The 19,207-nt window shown below is 54.9% G+C and overlaps 1 protein-coding gene across 2 annotated transcripts in view; it reads right to left on the bottom strand.

The window, feature by feature from the left end:
• Positions 1-13,573: 13,573 nt before the first annotated feature.
• Positions 13,574-19,207, bottom strand: part of PPARD (peroxisome proliferator activated receptor delta) — an 81,088-nt gene continuing 75,454 nt past the window's right edge. For both annotated transcript variants that reach the window (XM_036248378.1, XM_036248379.1), the window contains 5 exons: positions 17,594-17,748; positions 16,752-16,890; positions 15,298-15,500; positions 14,678-15,128; positions 13,574-13,997 (listed from right to left, as the gene is read on the bottom strand). In XM_036248378.1, coding sequence (XP_036104271.1) covers positions 13,750-13,997; positions 14,678-15,128; positions 15,298-15,500; positions 16,752-16,890; positions 17,594-17,748 — 1,196 coding nt within the window. In that variant the 3' untranslated portion in view covers positions 13,574-13,749. The remainder of the gene's footprint in view (positions 13,998-14,677; positions 15,129-15,297; positions 15,501-16,751; positions 16,891-17,593; positions 17,749-19,207) is intronic.

Below are 19,207 nucleotides of genomic sequence, written 5' to 3'. Positions count from 1 at the left end.
GGGAGGGGGATAGGGAAAGGGAGAGAGAAACACCGATGTGAGAGAGACACATCAATTGGTTGCCTCCTGAAACCAATCCAGACCCGGGGTGAGGGATAGAATCTGCAACCCAGGTACATGCCCTTGACCAGGAATCGAACCCCTCAATCTTTCAGTCAGAGGGCTGAAGCTCTAACCACTGAGCAAAACTGGCCAGGGCAAATTGTATACTTTATATTTATTTATTTTTAAGTATTTTTTCTTTATTGATTTTCAGGGAAAGAGGAAGGGAGAGGGGGAGAGAGAGAGAGAGAGACATCAATGAGAGAGAACCTTGACTGCCTGCCTCCTGCATGCCCCACACTGGGGATCAGGCCCACAACTTGGACATGTGCCCCGACTGGGAACCAAACCGGTGACCTCTTGGTGCCCGGGTTGATGCTCAACCAATGAGCCACGTCTGCTGGCCCAACTTGTATAATTTAAATTGGTAAATTTTTGGTTTGTGAATTATGCCTCAATAAAGTTGTTACAATAAGTTATGTGTGTTGCCCAGCTGGTGTGGCTCAGTGGATTGAGCATCATCCCAGGGACTGAGAGGTCCTGGTTTGATTCTCTGTCAAGGCACATGCCTGGGTTGCCAGCTGGATCCCCAGTAGGGGGCGTGCAGGAGGCAGATCGATGTTTCTCTGTCACATCGATTTTTCTATCTCTCCCTCCCTTCCTCTCTAAAAAAAAATCAATAAAACCATATTTTATTATTTTTTAAATTTTTTTCAAAGTTTTATTTTATTTTTTTAATCCTCACCCGAGGACATTTTTCCATATTTTGTTCAGATAGAGTGGGAGGAAGAGAGAGGAACATAGGGAGAGAGAGAGAGAAACATCGATGTGAAAGGGACACATTGAGTGGCTGCTACCCACACGACCAACCAGGGCCAGGGACAAATGTCAACCGAGGTACATGCCCTTAGTGAGAACTGAACCTGGGTCTCTCAGGACTGCAGGCCGATGCTCTAACCGCTGAGCCAAACCAACCAGGGCAATAAAACCATATTTAAAAAAATCATTATAAACAAAAGTTACGTGTGTGACATGTTTGTTAGTGCTGAATTTCAGCAATACTATAGTTTATAAAATAACCAGTAATATTTAATGTTTACTCTATGGCAGATATACTAAGCACATCACACAGGTGAACTCATCCCACCCCCACCCCACCCTGTGCAATAGGGACTGTTATCAGTGCTCTTTTGTGGATGAGGAAATGGAGGCCCAGAGAGGGTAAGTGACTTGTCCAAGATCACACAGCTATTAAGTGGTGGAACTATGTGGTTTGACTTCACAGGCACCAGGGTATTCTGCTTCTAGGACACAGAGCAACAGAGGAGAAGAAAAATGTCCCTCCCACTGGAATCTTGGAGGGGGGGTGTAGAAGGAAATACAAACCTTGCTCAGAGATGGAGCAGGAACCCCGTCTCAGATCCCACTGTGCCCACCTGCATGCCCCTGATGACTCACATGATGGTGACAGGAACTTCCAGGAACTGCCACCAAGCTCCTCAAACTGGCTGGCCAACCCCTCCAGGCCAGGGTCCGGGTCCGTGCCCCAGCTGGCCTCAGCCCAGCCCCAACCCACAGCCACTGAGGGCAAGTAGGTGGGCTCAGAGCCCCTGCGGGTCAGCCCCAGCAGGGGTCTTGGCAGGGTGACCAGTGGCTCCGAATGGCGGCGGCCCCACTGGCCAGGGGGCTGCGGGTGCTGATAGCTGTGTGGGAGCAGAGCAGAAAGGAAACAGGGATAGCCTCTCCGGGGCTCGGAGCCCGCTCGGCCTGGAACTTGGAGCTGAGAGCAGAGAAGCAGCTTGGGGGAGATGCATGGCCCCGAAGGGACGATTCCTCCTGCGTCCCCCACCCCACCCCCATTCGTTGAGCTCACCTGCACTGAGCTCCGTGGAAGCAGAAGCCTCGCTGGAAGTATCTGCAGACCTGGGGCACCTTCCTGTCTTGAGCAAAGTGGCAGCCTGACCCCCAGTGACAGGCCTCGTGGGCAATGGTCCTAAAAGATCATGAGTCAGTCATGGAGAGGCTGTGTGATAGAAGGACACAGCCTCCGGAGTTGGACCCGTGTTCAAATCTAGACTCTACTAGGTAACCCTGGGTGGGAAACTCACCCTTAAACACAAGGATAAAAATGCCTTGGGATTTTGAGGGTTTTTGAAGATTTTGCACAATGCACATAGCAGGTGCTTAGTAAACAGTGGCTACTACTGCTTCCTCCAAGCACTAGTCTTGTGGGCCCTAGAGCCAGAGCTCTGGGTTCCTAGGCCTCGTGGGCGTGGGCCTGTGCGCGCATGTGCTTTTGCACTGCTGTCGCCCTTTTGAAATGATTAGACTTTTGATTTTCACTTTGCACTGGGTTCCACAAATTATGTAGCTGGTTCTGTCTGGTGCTCTTGGTAATGTGAGCTTGGACTAGGTATCCAATCTCTCCATGCCTCATATTACCTAGAAGATAATATAATATCTACTTCAGGGGTAATGTCAAACCTAAATGAGAAAACGCGTGTTGGGTTCCTGGCACATAGCAAGCCCTCAATAAATATTAGCTGTTAACGTTACCATCACCACCATCATTCCCACCACCACTGCAACAGGGGCTTTCGAGGGTCAGGGTATGGGCTGGAAAGGGGCCGGACGAGGCTGAGTTGGGGAAATGTTTCTTGAGAATCTACTACGTACCCTGGCCTGAGCCAGGGCTCCGGGCAGGTACAAGGTAGAGCGGACTGCTCTCTTATCATGTGCTTCACTCGCCTGGAGAGGGAATAAGCCCACAGGTGAAGTGACCAGGGCATCAGGACAGGGACGGAGGTCTGACGCTAGTTCCAAGAGAGCACAGACCGCCAGCACAAGCCGAGCGTGTGCCACAGAGTGGCCGGCACCATTCCCCAGGGACTGTTGAAGGGGAAGGCCCTGGCAGAGGAGCAGGCGGACAGAGGGAAAGATGGGTGACAGGCACCCTCCTGATGGTGCCACGTGGTCCTTTATCTACAACAGCAGGCGGTGCTCCTGGACGAGGACCTGCCCAGGAAGCTCTGCTGAGGGGATGGAGCAGAACCAGGAAACCAGGGCCAGGACTGGGAGGCTAGTGAGGCACCCACCTCGGACAGACACAAAACTTCAGGGGACGCCAATAAAACGCCGCGATAAAAAGACATTCCACTTTAGAGCAATTTTTTCAAAGATAAAAAATAATGTAAAAAAAAAATCCACAATGAACAAAAGATCAAACTTTTAAATAAAGCAAGGATTCACCCTGGCCGGTTTGGCTCAGCAGTTAGAGCGTTGGCCCGCGGACCAGAGAGACCCGGGTTCGGTCCCCGCTAGGGTCACATACCAGAAAAAAAGATCTCGTTTTTGTACCCCTGGCCCTCATAAAAGCTTCCATGTAAATAACAACTACTGTTGTTGCTATGTAATAATCCTCATACTAGTGCCTATTTTAGCTGGCCCCTGCTCCAAGGCCTCCTGGCCCCTGCCTGACGCAGGTCCCCCTGCCAGCCATGCGCTTCTGTGGGATCCATGGCACATGTGCAGGTGGGTTCTTTGTGCCCTTGCCGCTGGGCCTGGGCAGGGGAGGCAAGTCAGGTCAGTTGTGCAGGGTTGAATCCTGTCTTGTGTGTGTGTGTGTGTGTGTGTGTGTTTGTTTTTATCCTCAACCTAAAGTGAGATCTTTAAATAGTAATTTTTGATAATAGACCACTGTGATTTTGTGTGTTTAATCCAGAGGAAATTCAAAGACCTGAGTGGCCCTACTATAACAATTACCTTTTATTTCCACTCCCCTATCCGTGTGAACAAGATCTTTCGGTGCTTCCATTTATAATAATTACAAGTTGAAGCTGATGTCGAACCCTGTCTCATTCTAGCAGTAAGTAACACTTACCCATGGATACGTGAGTTTTGGGGAGAAACAAAGCAACAGTCTCATCTATAGAGGAGAAAATTTTCTAAAGAAAATTTTTTATTATTTGGTAATTAACTACTAAAATGTATACTATATTTAAGTTGTTTTGATCAATTGAGTACCACTAATACCTAAATCTAGAAAAAAATTAAATTTCTGTTTCACAAATATTTTTTCTTATAGGAACATATAATGTTGAGATCAGTAAAAGACTTCTGAGAGTAAAAGTATGCATATTAGGATAAAGTTCTGCAGGGGAAGTAGAATAGAATAGACATTCAAGGAGGAAAGGAATTTTCTGTAAAACTGTAAGAGCCTGTTTCTGTGTTTCTTCATGGATGACACTATATGTGAAATCTCTCTGACATTTAGATGCCACTGGACATGACAAGAATAACGGACTGGTTCAAGTCCACCCTGCTCGCCCGCCATTTCTGGCTGCGGCCCACACCCTGGCGGGGCCCACAGTGAGCAGCCCGAGGTACCCAGGAGGCAGTCCCGCAGGCTACGCCTGCCCACCCCGTGTGCCCGTGGTCTTCCTCCCTGCCAGGCTGGCGGACTGAGAAGCCGCTGCAGAAGACCAAGGGCCAGTTTTTGCAGCCTAACTGCTTTCAACACACCCCTCAAAATCCTGCCTGAAGTGCCACCCCTGGAGGAGAAAGACTCAGAAATGGCAAAAGCATTTGATTTAACAATGTAACTTCTCTTTAAATACATCTTTTGGAATCAAATGCTAATTTTTTTCTTTTAATCCTCACTGGAGGACGTTTTTCTTTTTTCTTTTTTATCCTCACCTGAGGACATTTTTCCATTTTTTGTTCAGATAGAGCGGGAGGGAGAGAGAGGAAGAGAGAGAGAGAGAGAAACATCGATGTGAAGGGACACATCGAGTGGCTGCCACCCGCACGACCAACCAGGGCCGGGGACAAACTGCAACTGAGGTACGTGCCCTTAGCGGGAACCGAACCCGGGTCTCTCTGTACCGCAGGCCGACGCTCCAACCGCTGAGCTAAACCAGCCAGGGCAGGACGTTTTTCTATTTATCTTCAGATAGAGTGGGAGGGAGTGAGGGAGAGAAGCATCGATGTGAGAGGGACACATCGACTGGTTGCCTCCTGCATGACCCCGACCATGGCCAGGACCGAACTGCCACCAAGGTACATGCCCTTGACCAGAATCGAACCCGTGACTCATTGGTCAGCGGGTCAATGCTCTAACCGCTGAGCCAAACCAGCAGGGCAACACCGTAATATAATTGTTTTATTTTAAAATAGGAGCCCTGGTCAGTCTGGCTCAGCGGTTAGAGCGTCAGCCAGCGGACCAGAGAAACAGGGTTTGGTTCTCGCTAAGGGCACGTACCTCGGTTGCTGTTTGTCTCCTCGGTTGGGGTTGTGTGGGTGGCAACCACTCGATGTGTCTCTCTCACATCGATGTTTCTCTCTCTCTCTCTCCCTCCCTCTATCCATCCTGCTCTATCTGAAAATAAATGCAAAAATGTCCTAGGGTGAGGATTGATTAAATAAATAAATAAATAAATAAATAAATAAATAAAATGGGAGCATTTATAATACATTAGAAATTACAACTTTGCAACTATTTATATTAAGATGAAAAGCAGATAATTTGGAGTATGGAGGGGTTATGTGGTTTTTCAAGTTTCTTTTAGGAGGTTTCTAGAAGATGGCTGAACTGGTATGTTTTCGATCCCAGTTACAATGTGGGGCGTAGATAGGAAGAGGCAGGGCTGCGGTGGGGACCAGACCAGCGGCTGACAGCCCAAGTGAGGGAGTGTTGGGAGGGTAGGGGATAGGTTGAGGGGTGAGGTGGAAATGAGAGTCATGTGGAAGGAGTGGGTGGCCGAGAGAGGAGGAGCCCCTCACCCCCTAGAGCCAGTAACTCTCAGAGGAAGGGTTCACAGGCCTCCTGTCCCCAGTCCACCAATGGGAAGCCCCTGGGTTTGCTTTTCCTCAAGACCACCAATGAGGCTGGCCTCCAGCACTGTCTAGAGAGGCCACTCCACTAGCTCCTCCACCCCCGGAGAGGGCCAGTGACAGAGCTCACTCAGCACCCAGGGGACTCTCAGACCGTTACATACGGTTAAGGGCTTTGTAATCAAATCGATCTAAGAAACTCTTCCTTCCATAGTTTCTTAGAGCCACACTGCATACTGCTCATTGTAGATGAACATGTTAAAGGCTCTGATAAGTTCTGCAATGGAACCTGTTTGAATTAACGCAGCATCGCTTAAACTTGTTTTTTTGTTTGTTTGTTTAGGCCCTCCACTGCAAACCCTTTACACGCCAATAAAACACATTTTGTTTGGGGAAATGTCAAATTAGTTCATTTAATCTTCAAAACCAGTGTTGAAAGTCAGGAGTCATTTTTTGTTTTAAAAAATCTGAGGCTCAGAGATGTAAAGTAGCAGACCTGGTATGATAACCCAGGTGTCCTCACTTAGCCCAATAATGATCTCGTTAACTAAGACTGACTTGGGGTGAGGGCTGCTGGGTTTGGGGAACTTCTCAAGCCAAATTCTGAGGCCAAAGGGTGGGGACAGAGGAGGCAGCAGAGGGGCTTGGTGGCTGGGGGACCGAACCAGTGGGACCCTGAGCAGTGAGCCCGGGGCAGGGTTCAGGAGGAGAAGGGCAGGGACTAAGGAGGGTGGAGATGGGGACAGTAAGGGGCGAGGTGGAGCCCGCCAAATGAGCCCCCTGACGAGGGTTTTTAAAACTTGTGGGCACAAACTTAGTCTAGGCCGCTACCTCCCCGGCCCTGTCCAAAGCTTAGGGAAAGACAATTGAAAATCTCCTTAGTGAGCTTCTACCTTTTTTTTTTTTTCTGTCTCCCTCTAGCTACCTGGCTGCCTTTCTTCCACTAAAAGGAACCAGGAAACCACTTCACACGGAGACCCTGCGATGTGCAATTGTCCCTCCTTCAGCCAGCCTGCCGCTCCCTCGGGGCACAGTGGATTTGGGCTAAGGTATACAAATCGGCCGGAAGGCCTAGTGAGCTAGTGCACCCGAAAGAATGACTTTCTAGTGGCGTAATGTTCGACCCGAAGGGTTTCCATTCAAGTATGTGTGAACACCTGCACTGCGCTAAGTGCTGGACGACAAAGGTGACCAGGAAGCCAGGTCCCACCGCCAGGAGCTGTGTGGTGTTTCTGGGCGCAGAAACCTTTGTTGAGTGGAAGAGAAAGCAAGCAAGTGGAAATCTCTGCCCTAAATGGTCAAACCCTGAGCTAGCCTTGACCCAGCTGTGGAGCCTTAGTATGCCTTTTACTGCTCTGGTCTCAGTTTTCTCCTCTGGCCCATGAGGGGCTAGGAAGTGATCTCTAGACTCTTCCAACAATGGGGTAGACAACTGGAAAGTCCCTCCTCCCCTAAATTCACCCCCAAATTCTTTTTTTTTTTTTGATATGTGCCCCTAGCGGGAACCGAACCCAGGACTCTCTGGTCCACAGGCCAACACTTTAACCCCTGAGCCAAACCGGCCTGGGCTCACCCCCAAATTCTTAGAGACTGGGCTTTCAATGGCCAGGCCAAACCCCAAAGAACTTTCTCCCACTTCCCTGTGTTCCCCTGAGACCCAGATACCTACCTGAATGGCCACTGGGAGTGGGGTCTGCCCTCCCCACCATGGCAGCCGCCACCCAGCCCTGCAGGGTCCATGCCGGCTGCAGCCCCCAGTGAGAGTCCGGCAGGGCTGCTCTGGTGCTCCTTTATCCCTCCCTCTCCGGGCAGGGCCAGCGGGGGGAGGGGCTCTGCACCGGCCCACCCCTTCCCACAACCCGGGCCTGCAGGCAGGAGGACTGAACGGTGAAGGCAAGATGGCTGGAAACAACGGATGTTGGTGGGACAGGCATGAAGGCCTTCAGGGATCTCTCAGTGATTCCTGCGAGAAGCTGGGTGTTGGTTTAAGGACGTTAAGGTCCAGGAAGGCAGGTGACTTGGGAGGGGCCCAAGGACCTGGAGGCGAGGAGGCTGAGAGTAACCCCACATGTGGAGCTGAGGTTGATGGGCAGACCACAGGGTGGGCTGGGAGCCCTTGGAACCTCCCGGAGACGTCGTGAGCCAGGTGAGGGCTACAGGGAGGCCTGTTCCTGACTCGCCATGTGCTGGACAGACCCAAGAGACTCGGGGGACCTGCCTCCAGGCCCAAGATGTTCTTTCTACAAAAAGTCTCTGTGGCCTGGTCTGTGTTTGTCATTGAAGCCAGCTTGCTATCCTGATCAGAAGAAACCAAACTAGTGTCAATGACTCAGCAGGGGCCCCATGAGAGGGAGGAGGGGCTTGCCTGACGCTCGTGCCAATGGGGAAGCTCCACACACAGAGGCCCTCTCCTGGGCAGTGCCACTGCCTGGAGGACTCATGGCTGCAGGGCGGAGAACAATGCCGGGGCCCTTGGAGGACGGCGAGGTGGGGGAAGGGGGACCATGAGCTTTAAGGGCCCTTCCAGTTCTGATTACGTCTTTTTTTTTTTTTAAGGTTTATTTATTTTATTACTTTATTGATTTTAGAGAGAGAGGAAGGGAGAGAGAGACATCGACGAGAGAGAACATCGATTGGCCGCCTCCTGCACGTCCCCCACTGGGGATCAGGCCCACAACCTGGGCACGTGCCCTGACTGGGAATCGAACCGGCGACCTCTTGGTGCACGGGTCAATGCTCAACCACTGAGTCACACCGGCTGGGCTCATTGATTTATATATTAAGGAAATTAACCCTTTGTTTGATTATGTGATAATTTTTTTTTAACATGGTTGATTTAAAAGATTTTCCCCCAGGAAGAACATTTTTAAATGTGTATATGGTAAAATTTTCATTTTAAAAATTGTATAGACTCCAAGTTTCATGGATACTGCACAAAATTTAGAAACCTTTGAGTATACAATACACTTTTGAAAAGTCTATCCACTTCAAGATTATATGAAAATTTTCCCCATGTGTTTCTAGCTTTTTTTTTTTTTTTTAATATATATTGTATACATATATCAAGTTTATCCACTTTCCTGTTGAACATTTTGGAGGTTTCCAAGTTTTTCCTGTTGCTACGATGAACATAATTTGGTGGGTTTCACTCCAGGGTATTGTCTTGGGTGGGTTGTTCCAGGGATATTACCAGTCTGGAGCCCTTCCTTCCTTCCTTCCTTCCTTCCTTCCTTCCTCCTCCTCCTCCCTCCCTCCTCCCTCCCTCCTCCCTCCCTCCTCCCTCCCTCCCTCCCTCCTCCTCCCTTCCTCCCTCTTCCCTCCCTTCCTCCCTCCCTCCCTCCCTCCCTCTTCCCTCCCTCCTTCCCTCCCTCCCTCTTCCTCCCTCCCCTTCCCTCCTCCTCCTTCCTTCCTTCCTCCCTCCTTCCTCCCCTTCCCTCCCTCCCTCCCTCCCTTCCTTCCTCCTCCCTTCCTTCCTCCCTTCCTCCCTCCCTCCCTCCCTTCCTCCCTCCCTCCCTCCCTCCCTTCCTCCCTTCTTTCCTCCCTCCCTCCCTCCCTCCCTCCCTTCCTCCCTTCCTTCCTTCCTCCCTCCCTCCCTCCCTTCCTCCCTTCTTTCCTCCCTTCTTTCCTCCCTCCCTCCCTCCCTCCCTCCCTTCCTCCCTTCCTTCCTTCCTCCCTCCCTTCCTTCTTCCCTTCCTCCCTCCCTTCCTTCCTTCCTCCCTTCCTTCCTCCCTCCCTCCCTCCCTCCTCCCTCCCTCCCCTCCCTCCCTTCCTCCCTTCCTTCCCTCCCTCCCTCCCTCCCTCCCTCCCTTCCTCCCTTCCTTCCTTCCTCCCTCCCTCCCTCCCTTCCTCCCTTCTTTCCTCCCTCCCTCCCTCCATCCCTTCCTCCCTTCCTTCCTTCCTCCCTCCCTTCCTTCTTCCCTTCCTCCCTCCCTCCCTCCCTTCCTTCCTCCCTCCCTTCCTTCCTTCCTCCCTCCCTCCCTTCCTCCCTTCTTTCCTCCCTCCCTCCCTTCCATCCTTCCTCCCTTCCTCCCTCCCTCCCTTCTTTCCTCCCTCCCTCCCTCCCTCCCTCCCTCCCTCCCTCCCTCCCTCCCTCCCTTCCTTCCTTCCTTCCTCCCTCCCTCCCTCCCTCCCTCCCTCCCTCAATTTTTTATTTCAGAAGAATTTTATAAAACCATTGCAATGATAGTATCTTGTCATTGTCTTAAGGTTTTTTTTAAGTCTAAATATTTGATTCATTTGTCCTGAGCATCATTAAAAAGAGACCAGGTGACCAACTATCATCCCCAAGGTTTTGCTCATGGTAGAAAGCTGGGAGCCTGAGGCCCTGATCAGTGCAGTGCTGGCGATGCGGCGTGCCGCTGAGGGAGCCGGCACCCGCCCTGCTGTCCCTGTGCTCACCTGTAGAATGCAGGCCCTCGTGTCTGCCTCGTAGGGTTGAGGTGAGCATCACAGGCGACGTGCACAGTGCCTGGCACAGAATAGATGCTTAATAAAGAACATTCCTTCGTGCCAGTAGTGACAGGGTGCAGACTGACTTGATGCTCTCCCTTTGCAGCGCCAGACGCCAGGAACAGCAGAAGCTGGTACTGAGACCTGGCTTCACCTCTATGAACTGAGTTTTCTCGTTGACTGGTGTCCTGTATTCTTCCCCCTGCAGCAGTGGGAAGAGGACTGGCCTTTCACAACTGAGCCACAGTCCTCAACTATTTCTCCCCCACCTGAGGGTGTGGGAAAGGACAGGGAGGTGAGGAAACTAAATCAAGCAAACGAGGGTCCCACCGCGAGCAAGGCCATCCATTTCAGAGATGCCTCTTTCCAAGCATTGCTCTTTTTCCCTCCCATTCTCCGGTCACTCTCCTGGCTGACATGAGCCACATGGACTTGGCAGGGTTCAGGTGGCTCTGGACGCTGGCCAGGCAAAGGGAAAATAGGGAGGCAAGTGTGGGCGGTGACCACCACCTTACCCCGCGAGCCTTGGGGAACGGCCCTGGCTCTGTGCTCTGCTCACTGTTCGCTGGCTCGGGCTCGCCCATGCCCTTCCGTACTGCAGGGGCTGGGGTCTGCAGACCACATTCCCTAAACCCCTTTCTGGCTGTTTTTCCCATGGGAGGTACAGCAACAGACTGGACAACCAGAGGAGGGAGACAGTGTCCCTCCCCCCAGATGAAAGGCACTTCTGCCCGCCGGAGCGGGAGTTTCAGCGCCAGGCTTCTTGCTCAGGTGGCAGGGTCCCAGGGGCGGCCACGGCGGTGGTGGCCACAGGCACCTGGCAGCCCCAGACTCGGCTTCACCAAAGCGGCAGGTGGCTTGGGGTTCCTGGGTGTCTGCAGTGTTGGGTATTTCAGCCTTAGTGGCCGTTGGTAGCGCGTCCCATCCAGCCCTGGGGTGACAGTGCCTCCCGCAGTGACCGACGCCTGGATCGGTCCATCCTTTCGGTGCTTTTGCAGCAATTCCTTGGAGCGAGCTCTCCATTTTGAAATATTTAGCAGTGGCTGTTTCTGACTAGACAAGAACCAAAACAGTCAGACTTGCCTCATGCTGCTTGACTGCTAAGGGATGGGCTCCCTGGAGCCTCTGTGAAGATGGCACCCTGGGAGTAAGGGAGAAAACTGGGGTGCTGGCTAAGGAGAGGAAAACCATGGTTGCTTGTGGGGGTACAAACTGACCGTGAATGACAGGCTTTGGGTTTGCAAGGCCCACATCCCACTTGAGCTGCCTTTCCAGGGCCTTCGGAGACCCTCCAGCCAACCCTGCTGCGTGCCCAGGCCCCACACACCTGTCAGGTGTCTTTCTCCCCCACACACCCCAAAGTCTCTGCAGGGTAGAGATGGCGTCTTCTCAGTCCTCCACGACCCCTGTGACTGAGGGAACGGCGTGGGTGAGGCAAGATGGGAGCTCCCACAAGCCAGGATCTACCAGCATGTGCCCGACTGCTTCCTCCTGTGCGCACCAGATACGTGTGTGTGGGGGGGCAGATCAGCCCCCAGGAACAACACGCAGAGAACTGAGTCAGCCTAAGTCAACTCTTAAATATTTAATTCCCATTTATTTAAAGTTCCATCAGTCTGTGTACACTATTTATATTAAAAACACAGGAAATGGGCTCCTAGCAAAAATATACATTTCAATTTTGGAGACTGTTCAGACACTGAGAAGAGCTGTATTCTCAGCACGAGAGCTGGGTGGGGTGCGAAGGGGGGGGGCGGAGGCGGAGGTCAGGCACAGTCTCTCCCTCACAGTGCTGGCCCCAAGGGAGCACCCGGCCCAAAGCCTGGTCAGGCGAGTAGGATGGGAGGGAAGCAGCCGGCAGGGGGTGAGCTCGGGACCTGGAAGGCTGCCGCGCCGGCAGGGCAGACGCTGGCCTGTCCTCTCTAGGCATTTCCTTCCAGGGCTGCAGTCAGAGAGAAAGGCCTCTTTCGAAGGAGAAAGACAAGCAGCCCCAGGAGGCTAGGTTGTGAGCCCAGGTTCTCAGAGACCCCAGCCAGCTCTCGCCGCGCCAGCCAGCTTCCTCCCTGGAAAAGCGGCAGAGTGCACCTGTGGAGGGGAAGGAGGGGCAGGGCCTGAGGAGGGGACTGGCCTGGCAAGGTCCACGTCCCCAGGGACTGCAGGGAGCGTTCCAGCTGGGCTGAACAGGGGAGGAGGGTGGCAGAGCTGCTGGGACGAAGCAGGGCAGCTTACCCCTGGCGCCTTTGCCTGCCAGCAGGTGCTGGGCTGACTCAGCAGGACGCCCTGCCGGCCAGGGTCTGGCCCAGCCCTGGCCAACTGCAGGCCCCCTGGGCATGCATCCACCTCTGGGAAGGGGTGTGGAACCTGCAGATAAAGTGAATTCAGTGCTTGTGGTGTGTGCTGGAGCGGCAGCTCCAGGAGTGTGTGGGGCACATGCTGCCGCTGGGCTGGAGCCGGCAGTGTCTGGGCAGGAGACAGGATGTTGTCTCCCGAGTTCAGCCCTGGCCCTGGGGGAGGCGGAGCCATGACCTGACAGAACACAGGCGGAGGAGGCTGCTGCACGCGGGTGGGAGGGTGAGAGTGGGTGCTGTTGGAGGGCCGACCCAAGGCCTGCTCCCTGCTTCCCTGCCAACTTCCACCTCCCTGAGGCTTGCTCCTCTTCAGGGGGGTGTGGGGCCCCCACCTGCAGGGAACCCACCTTGTTCTAGGCTGGGGGAGGTCCCCCAGCGGCCAGCACAGGGGGCCATCAGCAGCACTGGCCCGGAAGACCAGTGGAAAGAACAAGGTGTTGGTGTGAGTGGGCTGGGGCGTGGGTCTGGGTTGGGGTCGGCTGGGTCAGGGGGCACCAGCCTCAGCCTTGGGAGGGTGGTGACAGTCTCAGGGAGGCACCCTGGCCTTCAGGGCAGGGACCCAGCAACTGGGGGCCACTGCACAGTCAGCACAGGTCCTGCTCGGCTTCCCCAGGAGGCTGGGCCCAGAGCTTAGTGTTTCTTTGGACGGTTCCAGTCCCTGCGGCGAGGACGGGAGCAGGTGAAGTCCACCCCTGCAGTGACGGCTGGCCCCACTCCCTTCTGCACCGGGGCAGGGGGCAAAAGCAGAAGTCCTGTTCTATGCTGCTGGTGAGATAATACAAACTGTCCACGGAAAGAGAAAGAGGAACAGACAAGGGGATGGGGAGGGAGGGAGGACAGAAGAGGGAATCGTACAGAAAGGAAGAGAAGAGCAAAGACATTAGAGGAGAAAGAGGAACGGAGGGAGAGGGAGAGGGAGGGAGTATGGGGGGTGAGGCTGGGCTGCTCCGGCTGCTCCGGGCATGTGGAGTGCTGGCCAGCCAACGGGGAAGTCCCATGGTAGCCCTGTCCCCGCGCTGTCCATCTGCCCCTGGCTCTTGGCCCCCAGAGGCCTGCTGGGAGGCCCTGGGCGTGCACTTCAGTACATGTCCTTGTAGATTTCCTGGAGCAGGGGGTGCAGCGAGGTCTCCGTCTCAGTCTTCTTGATCCGCTGCATCATCTGGGCGTGCTCGGTGACCAGCTGCCGCAGGTCAGCCATCTTCTGCAGCAGCTTGGGGAAGAGGTACTGGGCGTCCGGGTGGTTGGCGTGCAGGTGGAACTCGAGGGCACGCAGGATGGTGTCCTGGATGGCCTCCACCTGTGACACGTTCATGAGGCCTGGCCGGTCTGTGGGGACACAGGGCAGAGGTGTGGAAGGGAGCAGGCAGGCACGAGCTCTGCTACCCCTCCCCTGTGTGGGGGACCTGGCCCAGGGGACAGCAGGCCTCCTTGCTGCGACAGACCCAAGCCCTCAGGGATGCCCCGCTGAGTTCCAGCCCCCTCCTTTGTTCTCCTGACTGGGCAGTACAGTATCGTGGCTACGAGACTGCCTGGATTCACACCCCAGCTCTCCCGGACCAGTGGAGGCTCTGGCAGGCCGCTCAGCCGCCCTGGGCTCGTTTCCGCACCGCGCACTGCGGATGCCGGAAGTAGCTAAGCGCGGGCGGTTGTGAGGACCAAATGGTCATAACCCAGGCAAAGGGACCAGAACAGCGCCGCCGTGAAGGGAGCACCGTGCCATCCACGGACAGCATGACTATTATTACGACTGTTGCAACTGAAAAATGTTGGTAAAATACAGCTTCTCCACCCCAGCAACAGCCCTGTTGGCACGTTGGCATGCGTCCTTTCGGTCTTTTTGTTTCATTTCCACCCATACGAGACGGAGCTGGTCCTGCATGTCCAGCTGGTCCCTCTCACGCACGCTTGCCCACGCTGCCTGAGCACAGGCGTGGTGCCCTGCAGGGAGGTCCAGCCCTCAGGAGGCCTGGTTGTGCTGGGCCAGCCCCCTGCCCCACCTCACTCACCTCCGCACAGAATGATGGCGGCGATGAACAGAGCCAGGTCACTGTCGTCAAGTTCCAGGGCATTGAACTTGACAGCAAACTCGAATTTGGGCTCGATGATATCACTGAAGGGCTTGCGGAGGCTGCGCAGGAACTCACGGGTGACAAAACCAGTGCCGTTGGCCACCAGCAGCCCGTCCTTGTTGACGATGGAGGCCAGCATGGCGAAGATGGCCTCGTGCACTCCGTACTTGAGGAGGGTCACCTGGTCGTTGAGGAAGAGGCTGCCGAAGCTGGGGATGCTCTTGGCGAACTCGGTGAGCTCACGCACGGTCTCCACCGTGGTGTACTGGCAGCGGTAGAAGACGTGCACGCTGATCTCCTTGTAGGGCAGCAGGCCGTTCACCAGCTGCTTCCACACGAGGCCCTTCTCTGCCTGCCAGAATGTCTCGATGTCGTGGATCACAAAGGGCTGAAAACCAGGCCCCGTTAGAGGCCGGGCCTCGGAGCCTCCCGCCCGTGTGCTCCCCATACCCCCTGCCTGCACCATGACGTGAGGAGGAAGGTCTGGTCTCCCAGGAGTCAGGAAGGCGGCAGGGGCCCAGAGCAGGGATGCCGCTGGGCTGCGCAGTGACACTCACCGCCGTGTGGCTGGCCTTGCCAGTGAGGATGCCTCGGGCCTTCTTTTTGGTCATGCTGAAGTTTTTCAGGTAGGCGCTGTAGATGTGCTTGGAGAAGGCCCTCAGGTCAGCCACCTGAGGGTTGTGCTGACTCCCCTCGCCTGCCGTCAGCCCTGCCACCAGCTTCCTCTTCTCGGCCTCCGGCATCCGGCCAAAGCGGATGGCTGCAGGGGAGCAGGAGCTTAGTCAGCAAGGCGTCCTGCAGGGGCCAGCACTTCCTCATCCCTCTAAGGTGCACGGGCCACAGATGGAGACGCACTTTGAGCCCAGGGCTCTCAGAAGCTCTAGAGATAGCAAGCTGGAAGGTTGGGGAACCCTCCAGAACATACGCTCCAGGGTGCAAGGGTCCTGTCTGCTTGTCCACAGTGCCCGGCTCACAGGGCCCAGCCCAAGGAGTGGCGGCGCGGCGCTGGCCGAGGTGAGCGGCGGGCAGGAGCGCCCGTGGTGTCGGAGGCCTGTGCCTGAGCGCCAGCTCGGCAGCTTGCTGCCCTGCAGCTTCAGGCCCCTGGTCTTCTTTTCTCACCAGGAAAGTGGGGCTCACACTAAAATCTCACTGGATTCTCAGAATAATTAAATGAGTCGCAATGGAAGCAAATCTGGCTTCTCTCAGAGAAAAAGTGAGAGTTCAGTCAGCCCTGAGACCTCCTGGGAATCCCCTCACTTCAGCCAAGTAATGGGGCCAGGCAGATACAGATGGAGGGGAAGGATCGAACCCAGAGCTGCCAGACCCCATCACCTAAAAAGGCTGCAGACAGCGCCTCAGGTCCTGCCACCCTCAGAGGTGCAAGGCAGTCGGGGCCCCCATGGGTGAAGACATTGAAACAAGAGGCTCTCCCTGTCCTCGGGGGTGTGACCCAGAGGAGTAAAGAGGGGGCAGGTTGGGCTTTGCAAAATCCTACTCTGGGATCTGAAGACGAGACTGCAGGAGGCCCAGAGCATGGGGCAGGGCAGGCTCTGTCTCGTGAGTGGCTGGCCTCCAGGAAACTCCTGCCTGGCTCCTGCCTGCCCTCAATAACCAAGAAGGGCTGAGGGGTCCAAGGCCTTCACAGTGGCTTTTCACGCTGCGCCAGGCCACCTGAGCCAGGCCTGAGGTTCCGGGAGTGGTGTTTCCACCAGCACTGGAGCTGGGGCCAATCCCACTTCCCTCCTGGGCTAGGCAGGGTGAGCCTCGGGTAGGGTGGCGACTGCCCCAGCCTGAGACCCACGGGGGATGCTGGGCAGTCTGGGGAAGGCAGATCTGGGGCTAGGTTTACACTGGCTCCAAGGCTCCGGGTCCAGGTCAGCAAGGTCAGCAGCTGACACTTGGCAGTGCCTACAGCGTGCCTGGCACAGCAGAGGGCACCCCTTTCTGGGCTCCCTAACACGGGTTTCGAGCTGCGTGGAGCAGCAGCCCACCTGCCCCGGTCGGCTCTCACCGTTGTGCGACATGCCCAGTGCCAGGCACTTCTGGAAGCGGCAGTACTGGCACTTGTTGCGGTTCTTCTTCTGGATCTTGCAGCTCCGCTCACACTTCTCGTACTCCAGCTTCATGCGCATCGTCCGGCGGAAGAAGCCCTGAGGGACGCACAGGGAGGAAAAGCCACAGGGGAGGGAGAGGGCTGGAGAACCCCGCTGCCCGCCGGTGGTACTGGGGCCCAGTCACGCATGAAGAGGTAAAAACTTCTGACATCTGGAAGTAGTGGGAGAATTTTGTCGGAATGGAGTGGGAGAAGGAAGGTAAACAACTCTAAAACTTTTGAAATAATTAAAATAAACCATATTTACTTTAAATGTCTTTTTGTTAATTTGGTAACAAAACTGTATCATGACAACTTGATTGTCTCATAACTGTATCTGGTCCTGCGTGTTTTCTTGGCAGTGGTTTAATGGACTAGTGTGTGAACGCCTGATGGGTGTGCAGTTAGAAGGAAGAACCCAAAAGCACCACTGGAAAAACAAATGTAACATTTCTTTTCTTTTCTCAAAGAGCCCCTTCAGGCTTTGAGGTGCAGGAACCCGACCTCAGGAAGATGCCTCCACCTAAGCCCCCACCTTTCTGTCTCACCTGCCTTTTCCAGCCAGGTTCCCAGGGGGCACAAGTGGCCCAGTAAGTGGCGGGTTGGTGCTGCAGGTGCCCAGCAGGGCAACCCTGACAGCGAAGCCTTGTCTGAGCAGGACCCAGAGCCGAGGCTGCGGCCCAGGCAGGAACTCGCCGCGGGTATTGGCAGGGAAAGCCTCTCTGACCGCAGCCTGCCAGCCAGCACCCCACCGCGCATACCTTGCAGCCCTCGCAGGCATGGACACCGTAGTGGAAGCCCGAGGCCTTGTCCCCGCACACACGGCACTCCATGTTGAGGCTGCCACTCGAGGCCCCGTCACAGCCCATCTGCAGCTGGTCCAGCAGGGAGGGTGGCGAGGAGCTCCGGGAGAGGTCTGCAGACATGCACAGGGGCGGCTGGCTGACCCATGTTCCCACTCACACAGCCCTCGGCTCCACCATCTAAGAACTGTGTGCCCACAGAAGCCAGCCTTTCTGGGGATCAGTTTCTTCATCCAGAACATGGGTTAATGATAGCTTCTCTGGGAGGATGAAGTTTCCAAAGCATTTCCCCAGACCTGACATACAGCAGGTGTTCCAGAAATGACAGCTATTACTATCTGGGATAAGGCAGAGCCTTCCTGGGCTGAACTCACCCTTGGGGAGGAGAGGGTATGAAGGGATGGTTGTGTTTTGTGGAGCAAGGGGAAGGAATCTCTTTAGCTTGTCCTTAGGAAGCGGCCCACGAGGGGTGTGTGGAAGGTGTTCTGTGAAGACGGCAGAAGTGAGACCCCTGCAGTGCTGCGCCCCCTCCACCTGGGGGGGTGGGTTCTTGCATGGACTCCATTGATGCTTGTGAAGGATCTCCCAAGAAACTCAAATTCACTCCCACTAAATATGCTCACACAGAAAAAGCTACATTGACTGGGCAGCACACTGAATTTCCACAAGTGTTTTTCTGTTAAACATACAGATGGTTGAGCCATGTGCTGACTGTTAGCAAGGAAAGCAATTGGCCATGGCAACGACTTCAGGGCATATCCACCTTCAGATGACGTAGTAAGAACCACTGGGAGTCTCTTCTGAATCTCTCCCTTAGACACTCAGAAGTGAGCCCTCCCCTTGGAAAGGGGACCTGCACTCAGCCCCAGTGCCTCGTCCTGCCAACCTTCTGTTCTCTGCTCTCTCCCGATGACTGATCACCCGCCTTGGGGGCAGGTCCAGACCCCAAACCAGAGAACGAGGGGCTTAGAACAGTCAGCTCTAAAAGAGATCAAGTCATGGCAATAAGCCCAGACTTAGCATTTTGCACTCTGCAAAAGATCAAATTTTCCCCATCATGGAGTAACCTCCCACTCCCTCACCTCTCCCCACCCCTGGTCTCGGGGTGACAGGCCCCCATCCTGAACACAGAAGGGGAGCACAAGCACCAAACCACAGCAGAGGACCCGCAGCCTGCTGCCTTCCCCAAGCCCACAGACGGGGAGAGTGGGCTCCCTCCACCTCCTGGGCAAGCTGCTGTGGGGAGACTTGGCCTGGGAGGGCGAGGCAGCTTTGGTCTGCTCAGCAGCCTTTGTCACCACCTGACAGCCTGTGTTTACTCAGTGCTGGGGCTCCGCTACTGCTCCGCCAGGGCCACAGGGCAGGCACTCGGTGGCTGTGGAATAAGCGGTCCTGAAGCTGCCGGGGAGTCCGGCCTCTGCACCACCTGGCTGCAGGGGAGCACCGCCACTGCCGGGGCGTTCTAACGGGGCAGAAGTCACATGCCCAGTTGTTGGGGGAGATGGGGTACGGTGTGAAACCCTGTGCAGCAGAGGCCTGCACGGATGCTGGCCAGGAGTGCTCCGGCACTTC

This window comes from Molossus molossus, unplaced genomic scaffold, assembly GCF_014108415.1.
Source record: "Molossus molossus isolate mMolMol1 unplaced genomic scaffold, mMolMol1.p scaffold_m16_p_8, whole genome shotgun sequence".
Lineage (NCBI taxonomy): Eukaryota > Metazoa > Chordata > Mammalia > Chiroptera > Molossidae > Molossus > Molossus molossus.
Note: the sequence above shows the minus strand (reverse complement) of the source record. Positions and strands in the feature narration are given on the sequence as shown.